This window comes from Columba livia, chromosome 13 (genome assembly GCF_036013475.1).
Source record: "Columba livia isolate bColLiv1 breed racing homer chromosome 13, bColLiv1.pat.W.v2, whole genome shotgun sequence".
NCBI lineage: Eukaryota > Metazoa > Chordata > Aves > Columbiformes > Columbidae > Columba > Columba livia.
This window is the reverse complement of record NC_088614.1, coordinates 10,668,387-10,685,646: the sequence shown is the minus strand read 5'-3', so window position 1 is coordinate 10,685,646 and position 17,260 is coordinate 10,668,387. Positions and strand designations below refer to the sequence as shown.

Genomic DNA, 17,260 nt, shown 5'->3' with positions numbered 1-17,260 from the left:
GCCGAGTCCCTGCTGCGAGGGGACAGCGCCCCATCGCCGCTGGGACAGAGCGAGCGGCCACCGCCCGCCGCAGCGCTGAGGCTGCTCCCCTCGGAGCAGGAAGCCGGAAACCATCGAGACGAGCCGCGTTACCGAAGGTGGGGGGGGAGCGACCCCGCTCCCCTCAGCCCCGCGGGGTGAGTCACCACTGACTCACCCCCTCGCCCCGCTTCCCGCCTCGGAGGGAGGCGCGGGAGCCTCTGCGGCGCATGCGCGGCGGAGTTGTGAATGGTGCGGCTGTTCGGCCAGAGTTTACGAGCCGGGAGGAAGTCGGAGGAGAGGGAGGGGAGCGGGGGGAGAGGCGGGAGCGGCGGCTCTGCGCGCGCGGCGCGGGGAGGAGGGAGAGGGAGGAGGCGGAGGAGAGAGAGGGAGGGAGGGAGGGAAGGAGGGCGGGAGGGGGCTGCCGCCGGCGGGGGCTAACAAAGGGCGAGGCGAGCGCTGGGGCTGGGACAGCGCGGGGAGGGAGGGAGGGCAGCCGGCGGCGGCGGCGGCCCCACCACCATGCCGCGGGTTGTCCCCGACCAGCGGAGCAAGTTCGAGAACGAGGAGTTCTTCAGGAAGCTGAGCCGCGAGTGCGAGGTGAGACGGCGATCCCCCCCCGCTCTGCGCTTCCCCTCTCTCCGCCCGCCCGTGGGGAAAGTTTCGGAGGGGCCGGGGGGAGCCCCGCGCTTCTCCTCAGCCGCGGCGGTGGAGCCCAGCCCGGCGGCGCGGGGCGGTGCAGTCTGTGCACTCCGCTGCCCACTTATCGCCGGGATTGGCCCCTCCTGATTTGCGCGCCCTGTTCCCCGCAGATTAAATACACCGGCTTCAGGGACCGGCCCCATGAGGAGAGGCAGGCCCGCTTCCAGAACGCCTGCCGCGACGGCCGCTCCGAGATCGTAAGTGGCTCCGCGCTCCCCTCAGGGCCCGCCGGGACCGGGCCGGGGCGGCCGTTGGCGCCTGTCAGCAGCGGGCGGGGGAACGGCCGCCCCTGGGCCCCTCCGCCGCTTCGCTCCCCTTTTTGTTAAATAAAAACAGAAAGTTTCAGGGAGTGTTTGAGGTGGAGGAACGCTTCGGAGTCACTGAGCTCCAGGGCTTCGCGCTGGGTGTGGCGGGAGCAGAGGGTGTTCGTCTGGTGCCCGGGGTCGGTCGGGTCTGGGTGGCCGTGCCGCACTGAGAAGTTTTTTCCTTCAGGGAAAAAATTGCATCTGCCGCCTTGGGAACGCCGGGGCTGTCGTTAGAAGGCAACATTTATTTCCCCTTAAGAATAGTGCTCTTTCGCTGAAGTGTGTCAGCTCGCTCTGCCTTCGCTGGAGCGGTGAAAATGCGTTTGAGGAGCGCTGGGTTTAAGGGAGGTGAGAAAAGTCTCTCGGAGCTTTCAAGCCACCCCCCAGTGCGAACTGCCTGTGCTGCCTGCCCTGGGCACGTGTTACAGTTGTAAGCTGCTCGTTTCGATATTCGGCTCTTTTTTTTTTTTCCTCTGAAACAGGATCTTTCAGAAATGAGTAAAATTGCTCAGAAGACTCTAGCTAGAAGTCTTGAATGAGCTGTTTTATGTATTTGTGAACTAATCAAATGCTTTTAAAATCAGGTTTTGAAACTCACAACGTCAGACCTGTTTTTCTCATTCATTAAGGTTAGTTAGAGACTCTTCTGAAATAAGAAGCGAGATGAAATATGGCTTGGAGTGGTCAAGAACTGGCTAGTTATTTCCTGGTTTGATTTCTGCTTTACGTTCCTTCTATAGGTTCAGTATCTTATAGCGTTAAGAACTTAAGAAGACCTCTTTGCTGTTCGTAAAATGCAGAAGTAACCTTTTTCATTTACAGCATATAATGAGAGATGAGGTAAAAATTCCGTTCCCATAGAAAATAACCCCTGCTTTCACCAAGTTCTATTTATGATGATTTTTTAATGGTAGAGATATTGCTAGTCAGTTCACAGTGAAATTATTCTTACGCACAGTGAAATTATTCTTACAAACATCTGAACAAATATAATTGAATACCAGTTACTGCAACTGATCTTGTTCATTTGCATTTGTGAGTGCAAGGATATACACTCAAGTACGCAGTTATCTTTCACTGAGTAACTTTATTTTAGGTGAATCTCATCCCTGCTTCTTATCTGTGATCTTAGAACCTGTAACATTATTTGGTGAGAGGCCCCTTGTAGTCAGTCTCTTAATTTTACTATGTATTTTTTTTACATTAATTTTTCATGGCACATGTTTGCTTCCTTTAAAAAGTCACCAGGGAAACAATGGGTAGGTAAGGAAAACGTAGCATGCTAATGTTTGAAGTTTCTGAATAGTTGTAAGTGCACAGTATACCCGAGACCTTCCCTAAAAAAAAAAAAGTCACATAGTTTATAAACTAGCTTTCTAATGCAGCCTGTGTGGTTATTTATATAAATGGGAAATCACTGTAGTTTCACCTTTGTACTTCTAAGCCTGCTGCTGTCTTTCTCTGCCAGAACTTCATCCTTTGGAAGCAACCAGTGATGCCTGTCCTATGTATTTTTACTTCTACTTAATTGTAAAACAACCACTAAATTTCTTGATCTGAAAGGTCTGGTTTTGTTTTATGAACAGGGTACAAGTAGTCAGGTTTATTTAGAAATGTAATGTGTGTGATGACTGATGTTAAAAAGAGCTCGTAGTTTACTTCTTTTTTTCTAGTCTCAAATGTTTTTCCAGACATCAAGGACTTATTCTTTTATCTCCAAAGGGAGCCTTCGCAAGTGACCTTACATATTTTGAAGCAGGCAGAAAAACCCAGAGAATAGCTTAGGGATGTAATATAGAACTGGCAGTAGGTTGTTGGTTACTTCTGTCAAATAACTTTTGATTGAATAAAGAAAATAATTGCCAATATTACTGAGAAAGTAACTGTGAAATATTAGATAAGATTTTGGGTTTAGTGATATTGCTTTGATAACTTGAAAATAACTCTACATGTTCAGTTTGTTTAGGAAGACTTCCTATCTACCTATTTGTTTGGAAGTTACTTGTGTTGGCTGCAAGTGGGTTGGATCACCCTTGTGCTACCTGATAAGCTTTTTGCAAAATTTGAGGCATATGTGTATTGGGCATTTTGGACTGAGCTTTAAAAGGCTCTGTACAGAAAATCATAATTTTCTTACTTTAAAGTTTAACACCAAACTAGGGGGGTGATTTTTTTAAAAATTATTTTTATTTTTAAAAATCTGCTTGTTATTAGATGAGTATTGTTGAGTTTGATGTAGTCCTGTGTGGTTACTAATGAGGCTATTATTGAGATTTTTAGTATTGACCTATGATTTTGATTTGAGAAGCACATAGGTATTTTAGTTGCATAGTTTTATCTGTTCGAACAGAGGGAACATGTTTCAAAAATCCAGAGAATAAGTATCTACATAGCTTTTTAAATAATCTATGGTTTAAATGTTCCCTGAAGGACTCCACAAGGATACAGGAATTCGTGTACTTTCATTTTCCTCTTTTCACTGATGTTTTCCCCATGGTTTTTCATGGCCCTCTAACCCAAGTTGGGGAGTGGAAGCAGGGAGGATGGGCGCTTCATGGTCTTGCTCCATTTCCCAAAAAGCAGGTATAGTGCTTCTGAACCAGTATCCTTGGGGCCTGCAGAAACTGGAGGGGTCCGGAGGGCTGCAGTGGTCAGCTGGTTTACACTCAATCATCTCACTCCTTGGTGTTTTAAGTGTGTAAATTACAGAGTATAAAACACACATTTGCTAAAGGTGCTTGGAGGTAGAAAGGTAATTCTTAAACAGACTAGGTGGTGATGACTTATGAGTCAAAAACGTTTAGAGATAGGTGGGCTTTTTTTGTAGATATGTAAATAGAATCACCTAGAAAAGCAAAGGGATCATACAGGCTGGTCAGCCTGATGGTGATGCTCTGCAGCCCTCGCAGTTTTGATGCTTCCTATTTGTGCAAGTGTAGCCTCCACGAAACTTCTTTTACCTCGATTGAAATGTTTGTCTTTGCATACTGTAGGGCAAACAAATGTTAATGTACCGGCACAATATCCCCCCTAGTACTAGTAGGACTGATTTGTCAGTTTTAATGACATCGAGAATGTGCTTAACAGGAGAGTTAACAAAAAAAAAAAATCCGCTTTTAAGGATAGTCTGGAGTGGAACGTGATTGCAGGGTATTAGTCTCTGTTGGCGAAGGGGAAAAAGTCAAGACAAAGCACTTCTACTTTCAAAATGGGAGGTATTAATCCTGTGACAGACAGCGTTGCAGTACGTGACCGGAACTGTCTTAAATTACATGTAGAGCTATTGTGTCATAGGTAGCAGTATAGTTCTGCCATAAAGTTGCTGAATTCTGGGTTGCTTGAAAGGAATCTGCTTGTCAGGAAATTTCAGCTATTAGAGTAGTATTTGTATAGCTTTTAAGACAACACTGTATTCTGGATTAATGACCATTTAAATCTAAGTGACCGTGGTAATCAATAGAGTTATTTGATTGCGACAAATTACGTTTAACCCTGGGATTTTGAGTAGAGTTATATTCTGGGAGCATGGTCAAGTATTTGTGTGCTTACAGGACATGTGTGTTTCAGAGAAGGGTATAAATAATGTGAATTGACTTCTACTTGCAAAAATATTTTTTTTTATTTCATGTCTAGCAATTGCCATACTCTTCATGGCTTGGAGTTGATAAGATGTACAAATAAATATGGAGAGTTTATGAAGAAAACTGAATCTTATTTTAATTTGAAACCATAGAAAATTATTTACTTGAAAGCAATGTGCACTTTTTCTAACATGGTCAAGTCAGTCCCTTTAATGATTTTGCAAAGGGCTGCAGCTGAGAAAAATTCCTACAGTTGCCTGTTGTCACTGACATGGCATCTGCTGATTTGGATTTCACTGGTGTTTTAATGTAGCAAGAGGGCTTCGTCTGGTGAAGTTTAATTGAGTTGTATATTGATGCTGCGTCCATGTAGATGATAAAATAAGCATATTTACATTTCAGTTCAGATAAGTGTTTATCTAGGTAAAAGTAGATTGTGAAAGGAAACGAGTCCTTTCAAAAAAAGTTACCCCTAGTATCAGGAGTTCATTTTCCTTCAGCTGTGCTTCTTCTAGAGATATGCAAGCTCTTCAAAAAGTATGGGCGATTTTTAATGTTGCAGGTACTAAGTTGGTGCAGGGTATCCAGACAGCACTGAAAGGACAGATTCTAATGTCAGCAAAACTGATTTGAAAGAATTATTGATTCCACGTTGTATTTTATATCTGAAGCAGCCAATGGCAAATGTTGTCAAAATGGAATCAGATGTTTGTAACTTAATACTTAAGAAAAATGATGAGTGCATGTTTTTGACTTTAAGTATTCTCTATGCTGCCTGGCTTAAGACATAAACTGATGTAAAAATAAATGACTGCCTGCATAATTTATGTAATGTCTTGCTCCCTGATCCTGTTTGTATTGATTTTTCTAAAAGGCTTTTGTGGCCACAGGAACCAATCTGTCTCTCCAGTTTTTTCCGGCCAGCTGGCAGGGGGAGCAGCGACAGACACCGACCCGGGAATATGTCGACTTTGAAAGAGAAGGAGGCAAGGTAAGACAGAAATTGTTGTGACTGAAAGACATTTTTATGTTGTGCTTATAGCCTTACTCCATGTGTGATGCCAGATTACTAGTATTTCGTGGCATGTAGGTAGTCTCATGAGTACAACTGAAAGCTGGTAGGATAAAATCTGGTATCGCTTTGTTTTAAAGCACGTTAGTTTTTCTGGAGGGAAACACGTGGCTATTACTGGTGGCTTTTTCACTTTGAAGAACAGAACTTTATTTCTGCTGTCATGCCATGATTTGGGGAGCAGTTTAAGTTTAGTGTTGAATAGGTTCTTCTGAAATGGTTCAGATATTAGACCTTGGCCAACAAATTATGGGAGACAATAGTGAAAATTTGCACTTTGAACAGGTTATTTCATTGGGTCTTAGGTTGCCAGTAGATTCAGCAAGCACTCAGTGTGCAGCTTAGTGGAATGAAGCTTTTTTTTCTTAGTTTCACCATGAGTAATAACACAGAATAAGCATCGCTTTCAGAATTGATTTTTGAATTTTTTTTTTTTTTTTTTTCTGATATCGAAAGCTGGAATTCTCTAATGACAGTGATGGTTACTGTGAAGCTGTATTAGATTTAAAATCAGAAATCTTGCTTAGTCTCATCAGAATAAAGTTGTGAAGTCACAGCTGGTTTTGTTTTACATAAAAAACATACCTTTTAAATGTAGGTGCTGTCTCTTATCTGTGCTACTGTAGATGCTTTGGGACTTACCCAAAGATCAGTGCAGTCCTCATTAGGTTTGGACCAACACTAAAGACCACATAGCCCTTCCATCACGGCCTAATTTCCTTATAATTTTTTGACTGTAATAGATTTTTAATAGACTATAAATTTCTTGCTTTTACCTAAATTTTTTACCCACTCTTGTAACAAGTAACAGTTAATGCTACCAAACCCACCAGGCTGGAGGAAATATTTGAAGCATGTTCAGGTTTAATGGCATATCGGATCTTTTAAATGCTGCTAGGTGGAAGATAAATATTTCCTATAGTGGGAAAACTTGATTGGAAGAAAAAAAAATCCCGAGGGCAGATATGGTATTTGGAATTCAAGTTAATGAGGTTTTTTTTTTGAAAAAATTGTTTTCCGTTTGGCAGATTGGGGAGAAGGAGTAGAGTTGGCTGTGCTGGGTACTGACTGCTTTGCTAAGGAAACTGAATTGAATCTGGCTGTTACTGAAAAATATTGATTCTGGCTCACAATTGAATGAGGAATTTTTCTTGTAATGTGTAAGAAGACTGAAGTCTCTCTTCTTGCCAGTTCAAAACTAATTTTATTTACTCTTATGATTTTTTTTAACTTTGTTTTCTCTGAATGAATTCTTAAAGTACTAAACTACTTCATCCATTTTCTTGCCTTGTCTTAATCATGTAAGAGTGTGGTAGGCATGCTGTGTATTAAAATAGAACATGAGCCTCATTAATGAATGCCACTCCCTGTTTTATGTGTGTTTACAGTAAATTCCAGAGTGCTTCACTGAAACACTTAGAAGAATTCAACTGAATGGGGGTAGAAGTGGACAAACTACTAAATGGGAATAGTGCTATGCCATAGTATGAACAAATCACAAATTCACTGTTGTAATAAAGCTTTACTGGTGTATATCGCATGCGAATGCAGGCTTGCTCTGCGCAGAATTAAACTCGTCTGAAAGTGAGCCACCCTCCTAACTTCAGAAGAGGAGTTTATGTTATCAGCAGAAACAGTTAAATGTTTCATATGAATTCTCTGCGATGTTGTCCTCTATGGATTTCTGTAGTTTGTTTTTATTAAGAATTTCTTTCAAAGGTTTTAACAGTCTCTTAACACCATGTGATTTCTGGTAGCTCTATGCAACGTTGTTTTATGAGCTTTGATTCTTGAGGCAGTGTATAACGTGTGGTTGTTCATCACTGGATTTAAGCCAGCAAGGCATGTTTTTAATTATATGAATAAAAAAAGGCTATGGGGGGAGCTGTCAGTTAATTATTATTTTAGGCATTAGTCTGAGATCTAGAATGTAGATAAACCTACCAACGCTAGAATATTTTTATTCTGGAATTCTGCTTCACCGTTTGGCTAAGCAAATAATGGCACAAAATAGTTTATCCAGAGTTGAAGTATGTCACTATTGTGCCTAAGCAGTTTTGTACACAGATTAACAAAGTTACCAAAGCAGCTTCTTCAATGACTGAACTTTAGAAAGAGCAACACCATTGTGAACCTATTGGAAAGTTGGGATTCTGTGAATATCTACGTCATAGACTTGAGGTTTTTCATTCTGGTATTTCTTAACTGAGGTGGTTTTCCTATGTTTAATTTACCTTTTGATTTGATGCATCTGATGTACATGATGGGTGGGTAGGCAGGCCTCTTGTGGATACCCTGTCTTCGGTAATTCAAGAATTGGATAGCTAAGTGTTCACTTTGTATTTCTACTCATTTTAAACTCAAGCTTAACATTTTTTTGACATACTTTTAACATTCTCTGCTGTCTTTGACCTGTAGCAAATATAATTGTGTATTTGAGCAATTTTTCAAGTTTGTCTAGTACTAAAAATAGGTCCCTAAATCGTAAAAATCATAGAACATTGTATTTCATTGTGATTCGTGGGCGTGTGTGGGGTGCATCAAATTTGTTGTCTTGTCCTGTGTCTGAATATCATAATCATACCAAGTCTTCCTGATCCTTTGTGTTGTCAGCTAATGCCCAGTTCTTATCCAGTAGATATTGTTAAGAAATTCGGAGGCAGACAGTGTAGTAGTGTAATGTATCACCTGAAATCTCACATAACCGAACTCTGGAGCAAAACTGAGAGCTTTGTTTTAACCTTGCTTCTCTGATACCATTAATTACATAAACTAGCTTTATTGTGCTTAATGAAGTTCTTTAATTTTTACTTCAGTTTTATACTGATACCATATGAACTTAACACTGAACTGTGTGTGTGTGGACTTCAGTGCTTCTTAAAATATAGGTTTACTGGAAGTCTCTTGTTTTGTTAAGAACTGTGTGATCAACTTTCTTTGCATGATTTATTTTGTACACTTCTTACAGTGAGATAAAATGTCCCTGTTTTTCATTTGTTATTTGAGATCTTTCTTACCTGCATAAACAGTAGTTCTCAGATGTTCTTTTTTTATTGTTTAAATACCAGTTACTACACTGATGAGGTGTGTGCCGTTGTTTTATTTCCCCTCCCCTTTATGATACCATTCTCCATCTCGTTGCTAACGCAGTTTAACTTCCTGTCTGCTACTCAGCGGCAGCTGCTCATAAACCAGAATCTTCAACAGGCTTATTTCAGTGTAATGTGCTATGCACTCCACAGCTCTGGAGGAGAGCATATCAGACGTGATTTCAATTGATTCAGAGTGCCTGGTATGCCACATGTGTGCTGTAGCTAGGATTTCTACTCGCTAGACCATTAACTTTGTTCTAGCCATAACTAAATACTACTGGACTTCAGTTTTCTTCCTGTAGGTGCCAAGTTTCTACTCATGTGCAGTTTTTTCTGTTGTAAGTAGGAAATTTTATTTGGCTGTGAGTTGATGCTAAGTGCTTGGACAAGTCTAAAAACCTGAAAATTTATATTGTGCTGCAGACATTACAGCAGTTCTAGAATGTAATGAGAAAGGTGCTGTATTTGAATAAAAACTGTATTTAAATGGCAGCCAATAGCACCAGTTTTCCACTTGTGTCCTCTTTTCTTACTAGAGGTTTGACAGATAGGGCTTGTCCCCAGATCAGCGTTTTCTTTTTGACTTAAGCAATAAAATGTCATCATAATTGGGATAGTTTATTGGCTGCTTAGTTTTCTGAGCACATGCAATTTTCAGTCAAACATACCATCACAGTGTACCCAGTGGAATTTGCTTGCAAGGTGAAGGCTTAATTTATGAGGAATATCTGAATACCAGTACTAACCTGTATTGAATTGGAAGTTTTACTTTCTTTGTTTGGTGCCTGCTGCTTTCTGAAGAATTTAGATGAAACATTCAGTCATTCGTCATTCAGACAAATGGGCAACAGCAGCTTTCTTTTTTCTTTCTTTAGGTACCCTTCGTTTTAAAAAAAATTGGTAAGGATGTCTGGAAAGCTGATTTACAGTTTCAGCTGTCATTTTACCCTCACAGTAGTGTTAAAGAGCCATATTCCTTAAGTTCCTATATCTTCAGTCCAGCAGTATTTAGGGGTTTTGCATTGTCGTTGTCTAAAATGTTCTAGCAGTTAGCAGTTCCTTTGGTGTGTTCCCTGCAATCCGTTGAGTTTCTGGACAAAAAGAATGTGAGTTTAATTTTTTTTTTTTTTTTTTCCAGATCAGTAGGAAAGGATGTCTGATGTTTTGGATTTAGGGAAAAAAAAAGTATGCTAGAGCTGTCATATTAAAGATCATATTGAGGTGTGCTACCACATAGGGCAAATCGTCTCAACCATGAGATGCATGTGGTCTTAACAGTTAAGACGTTATCTGTTTTGTCTTTAGTAATTTAATGCTCCTTCAAGTTAATTTGAAGGTCTCTGTTTAAAGCACAGCAGGAGATGATGCTACAGCCATGAAGAGTTGGGCATCACTGAACAGATGTTCACGGAGTTGTTTGGGTGTTGTGGAGTCACATGGGAACGTAAGGTCTGACTTGGTTAGAAAACTAGCAAAAGTCAACCTCTGGAGTGGTAGCATGCATGATCTTTGTGGATCTTCTCTTGGTGCATGAGGGCATCTGTCCTGCTCATAAACTCTCTTGCAGAGCAGTCTTGTTACTTACAGATCTGAACTCGAGCTGAGGTTCATGGTGTAGCTCTGTACAGTCTTTGATTTTTTTTTTTTTATTTTTTTTTTTTTTTAAGCTAGTTCCTTAATGCACTGGTGGGGTAGGACAAGAATATTTTGGGGTCAGAATTTCATCCTCATTATCTACTGTTCTCTCCCTTTGTGCTAGTAGAATGATACAGAACTCCTCTTCCTGTGTAGTTTCAGCTTACGTCAGGAATGTGGAGCAGGGAAGATGGGACTGGTGCCTGCCCTCAGAGCTGGTGCTTTTCCTTTCATCCTCCTACTTGGGTCTACTTGATGGCCCCACAACCCAGCACGTTGTAACTGGGAGAGATTCTTCTGTGAAGAGCGGCTGGTGGTCAGTGAGGGCACGTCAGCTGCCGAAACGTCCCTGTGCCTCGGCCCTTTGAGGTGCTGTTGCGTGTGTCAGCCAAGAGAAGTGGTGTTGCCCTGATGAAGCTCGCATCACTGGCATTCTTTTTTGTCTTTCTGAGGCTTTTTCTGTAAGCTTTGAAAAAAAAAAAAAAAGTCAGCATGTGATTATTCTGGCAGCAGATAAATGGGTTTGGTGGCATATCCAGGTTGTACCCAGCCTGGCTAAACATCTTAATTTTTTTCTTGGAGCTGCATGGTGGGAGTCCTGCAAAGGCTTGGTGAATGAGAAGAATCCACTTCCCTGGATTGTGCCCTTGATTGTTTTTCATCTAGAATCACCTATATGGTTTGAGCAAAAGATTAGTTTCCTGTAGGTGCTTTTGAGTCTAGATTTTATGGTTGTGTTTGTCCTTAAGGGTCTTTCATTTAGCAGAGACAGCTCAGTTACTTTTATTTTTCCAGATATGTAATTTCTTAATGCTCCTATACCATGTTGCTTTAGAGAAGAGTGAAACTTCTTGTTATTCATTATGACCTGCTGTTGCATAGAGGAGAGGTGTTTAATTGAATGAAACTTCATTTGAAGCCAAGTAGTCACAGTATATCTTTGCTTATTCACTTTCCCTCAAAATGGGGAGAGGCCTCTATGCGCCCAGTTTACACACTGTCAACAATTGAGAACTTGGGTTTTGGGAAGGGAAATCTGTGGAGCTGATAGCTTGTTAGGTACACGTTGTCCTGTGCTGGCAAGCAGCCCCTGGCTGAGATTTGGACAGTTGTTGCTGAAGAGTGATTTATCGAAGGGTGCCCTCTGCCACCAGAGCATGAGTCACACCAGGATCTCTCATGTGACGAGCACTCACAGCCTTTTCCCTGTGATCCTTTCACTCCCCCCATCCTCCACATGCTTTTGTTGCTGCCCGCAGCCTTGTCCATATGTTACTGTATGCGCAGCCATGATGCTATTTTGAAAAATGCTTGTGAACGGCTGGGCCGTTTGCCTACGTATCAACCCTTTCCATAGGTCCTAAGTACTTAGTGTCTGCCATCAGTAAACCTGCTTTTGATTCGCTTTTATTACCTGTTGTAGAAGCAGTTATTCAGTCATATTTTACATATTACCTTGAACTTTTTCCAGTGGTCTAAACGCATGCGCTGGGGTTGTATAGTCAAGACTTCAAATTTACTCATACCATTGTCCTAAAGTTTCCCAGAAGAGGAACAAAACCAGAGTTAGCGAGCTAAATTTTGCTTTTGGGAGCCAGCTGTCTATAAGGACAGAGGAGTACTGTGTGAATGAAAGGAGTACTTGAGATTGCTGCAGCATAGATACTGGAAGAAATCCAGACATTGTTGAATCTTATTGTTTGCATATCAGCCTCCACTTACTGAACAAAGTTGCTAACATTATGCTTCTCTGCTCTTCTTATAAATTAATGAGAAAAGTAAGAGCATAACTGTTGGAGGATGTCTGTTTCTTTGTAAAAAAAAAAACCCAACACTTAATATTTAAAAAAAAATTAGAATTCAATAAGATGATGAAACATTTGCTGCAAAAAACTGATTTTTTTCTGGAAGTCACTGAAATATTTCTTCAAGCTGTATTGTCCAAAGTAGAAGTAATGAAATGAGCTAATTAGCTTGCATAATTGCATATTTGATCTTTAGCAAGTTGGCCTGGTGAAATGTGTAGTGTGACAATAATATAGAAAGAAAGAAAAAAAAATAATCTTGCACAAGACTGCTATTCCAAGAACATGGGTGCTAATGAAAGGATCATTTTCGGGGGAGTAGCTGATGCTGCAAATATCAGAGCAGAAAGTCTATATATTTTCTGTAACAGTAATATTTGGACTTGGATACAGAATCCACATTGCAGCTACTTGAGGAGTCTGTGCAGAATTTCTGCCTTCTCTCTGTATTTAAGATACTTTGCTTAAACAGTTGCAGGCAGCAGCTTTATGTTGTGGGACCTCTGGGTATGCAACTTGTTTTATTTGTTCATTTCAGCATAAATATAGAGGATGCCCTATGGAAGGTGAGAGAGTTCTTAAACCTTACAGGTCATTAAATTTTAATTTTCTATTGAAATATAGTGACCAAGGACGAAGTGATGTCTGTTGGATATTTCACATAGTTTTAAAATATGAAATCTGGGGAAGAAGCAGCAATGGAAGACTTGATGGAGGCTCTTATGTCCTGATGAGATGTCTTGATGGCAGTTGAGGAGTAGCCAGCATTGTTTGACAAAACAGATCAGAGGTGACAAGAAGAAATTTTTAACAGCTTTTTGGCCAATGTATTCCTTTAAAAACAAACAAACAAACAAACAAACAAAGCAACCAACCAAACAAAAAACAAACAAAGCAGAAAACATAAAACCAAAACAACAACAATAACAAAATAGATTGAAGAAGGGGAACAGCTTACATTATTCAGTAGAGCTGATACTGGGCTTTTTCTTTTTGGAAAACTAATACAAGCCTGAAGAGTGCTTAATAATAGGGAAACTAAGGCAGGGAGGCATCTAGACCAAATAAAACAACTGTAGTAGTGTGTTTCTCTCGTGCTGCTAAGGAGCATTTGGGGATTTCTTTATAAGCTTGCATGCTTCTCTGATATATTGATTTATTTAATATATTGAGGGCAAGCATTTTCCCTCGGATAGAGGGGCAGTGGGCAATCGTCTCATGTTCAGATGCTCCAGCTGCAGGAGTCAGAGTACAGGACCCTGCAATGGGATTGCACAACCTGGTAGCCTGGTGGGTTTTCATCACAGAAAATTACCAGGACTCTAGTTACAGCAAACCAGAAAGCCCCTGTTTCTAAATCACTTCACAGGGTCTTACCACAGGCTGCTCGTGACACATACAGGATGGTACTTTCCTGACAAAGCATTCAGAGAAGCAGTATGATTTTTCTTTTCTTAAGCTCTATTCCGATACCTGGAACTTGAGAATCATGTCAGCTATAAGTTTTTTGAACTTCAAGAAAACAGATCAGTAAGTGGTTTATAGGAAATAAAAATTAATAATGCTTAAGATTTTAAATGTTTGTTTCTCCCACCGATCGTACAGTTTTGGTTCTCTTTTGCTAGGACAATTCTTGTTGCATTTTGGCGGACCCAAGCTATATTTATATTGTCCACTAATTTTATAAGATACAGATATATACAGATATATATATATTTCCCCCCACCAGGATTTTGCTGTTTGGAGAACTCTCTTTTAAACTTGTGTCTGAAAGTGCTAATTACTCTGTTCAAGAAAATTCACAGCCTTTGCTTATGATGTTTTTCTGCAGAAGCTGATAGTTTTCTGCAGAATAATTATGACACCGTGAAATTTTACTGGGGGTTGAAAGCCAAGTATTTGTTATGGTATACAAAAGACAAAAACTTACTAACTTGCATTATTTTAAGGCTTGGTGCAGTACTGTTTGTTGGATAAATGTTAATGCAGTTTTTCCAGACTTGAATCCTGCTTAAGGGGAAAGGGTGAGGCTGTCAAGTGCTCAAGAATATAATTAAAGCCAGAGGGCAAAAGAGGCAACTTTTCCTGCCCCTCTCCTGCTTGGGTCAGTTCCTGGATCATTGTTATTAGCTGCTTGTCCATGTTGTCAGAATTGAGTACCTTCTAGTTAAGTGTACTTGCATTACACATTCCAAATACTCAGTTAAAAAATACAGGTTTAATGGGCTATTTATTTGCCCACAGGTAGTGTGGTGTGTAAACGATGTGTTTTAGATAAATCTCTCTAATCCTCTGTTGGAGTTTCTAGTTGTAGCTGCTTTTTGCTTTGCTACTTTCTGAAAGCTTGAAAAGAATTAATTTCCCAACCAATTTTGAAATTTCCGTCTGGAAAGTATATTCTGTCAACGTGGCAGAAAACAGCGCGTGTCCCTGTTAGTTAACCGGTTTTGTGAGCGTAAGCGTTTGTCCGTTTGACTGCGTGCATACTTGCAGCAGTCTCCTAGCAGTATTTTGCTGCAGAAACATTATTCTTTTCAAATGCTGCGAGAAAAATTGTGTCTTTTTTAATGCATGCGTGTTTTGGGAGAGTACATTTAAAATCCAGCCATTTTTCTCACATAGAATCTAGTGGTAAGGACGTACAGATAAGAGACCCTGTAAAATTTCACAGGGGAAAACCTCAGCATATGTTGGCCTTTCAGGTTATCTTTGTATGTTGCTTATTGCATTTTTGTTGATTCTCAGTTCCATCTATGACATTGATTTTTGTCTTTTTGAAGGCAGATGGGGTGAATTTGAGCATGAGACACGTTTCATGTTGGGAGGCATTAGACTTTTTTGTAGTGACACTGCAAAACCAAGAAGCCACCTAGTTTTTGCTTTGTATTAGGGTTTTCTTGGGGTTTTTGGTCAAATGTAGCGTATGTTTCCCACTCAGTCCAGCAGTTGCAATATTTTGGAACTGTGTATGTAGACTTATTTGTTATTAGATTACCAGTATATTTTCTGTGCAGCAACATTTTAGTTATTTTTCTTGATTAACTTCTAAGCATAAGTACTGACCAGTGATTGTAATCCAGGAGTTAAATGCTGTAGTCTCCACAGCATTTGTTCTGACATCCTTAATGCTTCATATTTGCTCTTAGTTATCAACTCGTATTTTAGCTAAGTAGAATAGTAACCTGCATAATTTAATGAACCATTGATCTGCTTTGGAAAAGGAATCATGATTATGCATTTGAGTTAACTAGGCAGAAAAAAACCCCAACAACCAGCCACCCAAAAAACCCATTAAAATGTCACATTTTCTCAAAGTGACTTGTAAATTCTGTCTCTCTTGCAAAGTGAGGAAGATATTTTTTTCTGCCGTTCTTTTTTGAAGCTCGAGAATCTAAACCAAAATGCATTGCTGAAGTATTTCAGTAATACAGAAAGTGTGTAGAGAGAGGGTTTGTCACAGCTCTGGTACTACTCACAAAACGTGAGTCCATACATGGATTTATTTTCTACATGGAACTGTAAAAGTGGATTGTGCTGCATCTGAATTTTACCTAGATGAGCAGTTTCTGAAACTTTAGTTTTATTTCTAATATAACCAGGTGATTTATATAAGCATACTTAAAAACTGTCTGCAGTACATAATACCAGACCATCAGGTTTTGCTGTGAAGCCTTTTCTGAGACTGTTTTCCAGTTGTGAATTGGAGTGCATTTTTTCTTGAGGGAATACACCAAGGGAACGCTCTCACTTGTTATCAAAACACCTGCTATAATTAGAGAGCTAAAATAGTTTTTTGTAGTGTTGGTGTTCTTGAATGGAACTTAGGGCACAAGTTGTTTGAGGTTATTTTTTTTCGTTCTTCACCCCTTGATTGTGAAATGCCTTAAGCTAATATTTCAAGCTATATCTTGAATCACTTGTGACATCAGCATGTATATATAGACATGTATAAATTTATATGTTTATGGGAGGGGGAGGGTGGGAAGAATGCACTTAAGAGTATAAAACTTGTTTTAGAAAAAATTGTATTCCTCTGGCTCCTGAATCTGGCAGATACAATATTTTGATAAAAATCAGACTAAATTAAGAACCTTCTGAGAAATTAAATCAGTTGCCACTTTTCTAATACGCTGTAAGGTTTATCTTAATAAGCTCCAGTACACAAAAGCAGAATGAACAAGGGATATATTGCTTTAAAGGGTGGAAAACACAAGGCCTTAAAATCTTCAACAGTTTTACCTACTTCTGTAGAATGACCCCCTGCAAATAATAGTTAAATTAGTTAGCTCTGGGCTCAGCTATTTTTACTTGTTGCTTTTAAAGTTCTAATACAGGCTGTTAGCAATTCATGGGCTGTTTTGTATTTTACCAGATTCTTGTCTTCAATATGTTTTGTTTCTCACAGTTGGCTAGTATGTATTTTCACTGGTTTTTGTGATCTGAAAACATCGTAGTATGAAAGACCACATTTACAACTTTTATTTTCTTTCTTCTTTTCTCCTGAGTGTAACTGTCTAGATTGAGACTCTTAGCAAGCATACTCTTGGTTTTATATTTCTGTTTTTACTTGAGGAATCGACCTTTGTCATAGCTGATGAAATAGAGTAACTCTGTTTCATTCTGAATGTTAAACTTTCCAGAAATTCTTGATGTCTGTAACAAGTTGTGCCTGGGTTGTTGGTTTTTTGGTTTATTTGTGTTTGGTTTTTGGGTGGGTGTTATGGCATGTGTAGGTAACGCAGAGGAAAGAGGAAAAACTAACAGGTTGAAATGGGCTTTTTCATGCACTACAATAGGCCTGGTCATTCCTGATGTTGCCCAGCCTCTTGTCAAATTATTTACGTAGTCTTAAGTTGCAAGTGACATGTCTTTGTGCGATCACGGGAATGGAGAGCTGTAGGAGGAGATCCCGGGCAGGGAAATACGGGGTCTCGGCAGCTCCCCCTTGGCAGCTGATGGTGCACCAGTGAGGGCCCTTTGTCGGTGGTGGGACACAGTGGTGACACCGGTGCCACCCGTGAGAAACTTAGAGCTGTGCTCATCTTGAAAG

The 17,260-nt window shown here is 40.2% G+C and overlaps 1 protein-coding gene across 5 annotated transcripts in view; it reads left to right on the top strand.

Moving 5' to 3' along the window:
* The first annotated feature begins 339 nt into the window (after positions 1 to 339).
* The window catches only part of CBFB (core-binding factor subunit beta), a 41,342-nt gene continuing 24,421 nt past the window's right edge, over positions 340 to 17,260 (top strand). For 2 of the 5 annotated variants that reach the window (XM_065028924.1, XM_065028925.1), the window contains exons 1-4: positions 460 to 618; positions 831 to 917; positions 1,610 to 1,654; positions 5,481 to 5,597. In XM_065028924.1, the coding sequence (XP_064884996.1) occupies positions 541 to 618; positions 831 to 917; positions 1,610 to 1,654; positions 5,481 to 5,597 (327 nt within the window). In that variant the 5' untranslated portion in view covers positions 460 to 540. Of the gene's footprint in view, positions 619 to 830; positions 918 to 1,609; positions 1,655 to 5,480; positions 5,598 to 17,260 lie in introns of all 5 variants that reach the window. The other 3 variants (XM_065028926.1, XM_065028927.1, XM_065028928.1) reach the window with 2 other exon arrangements.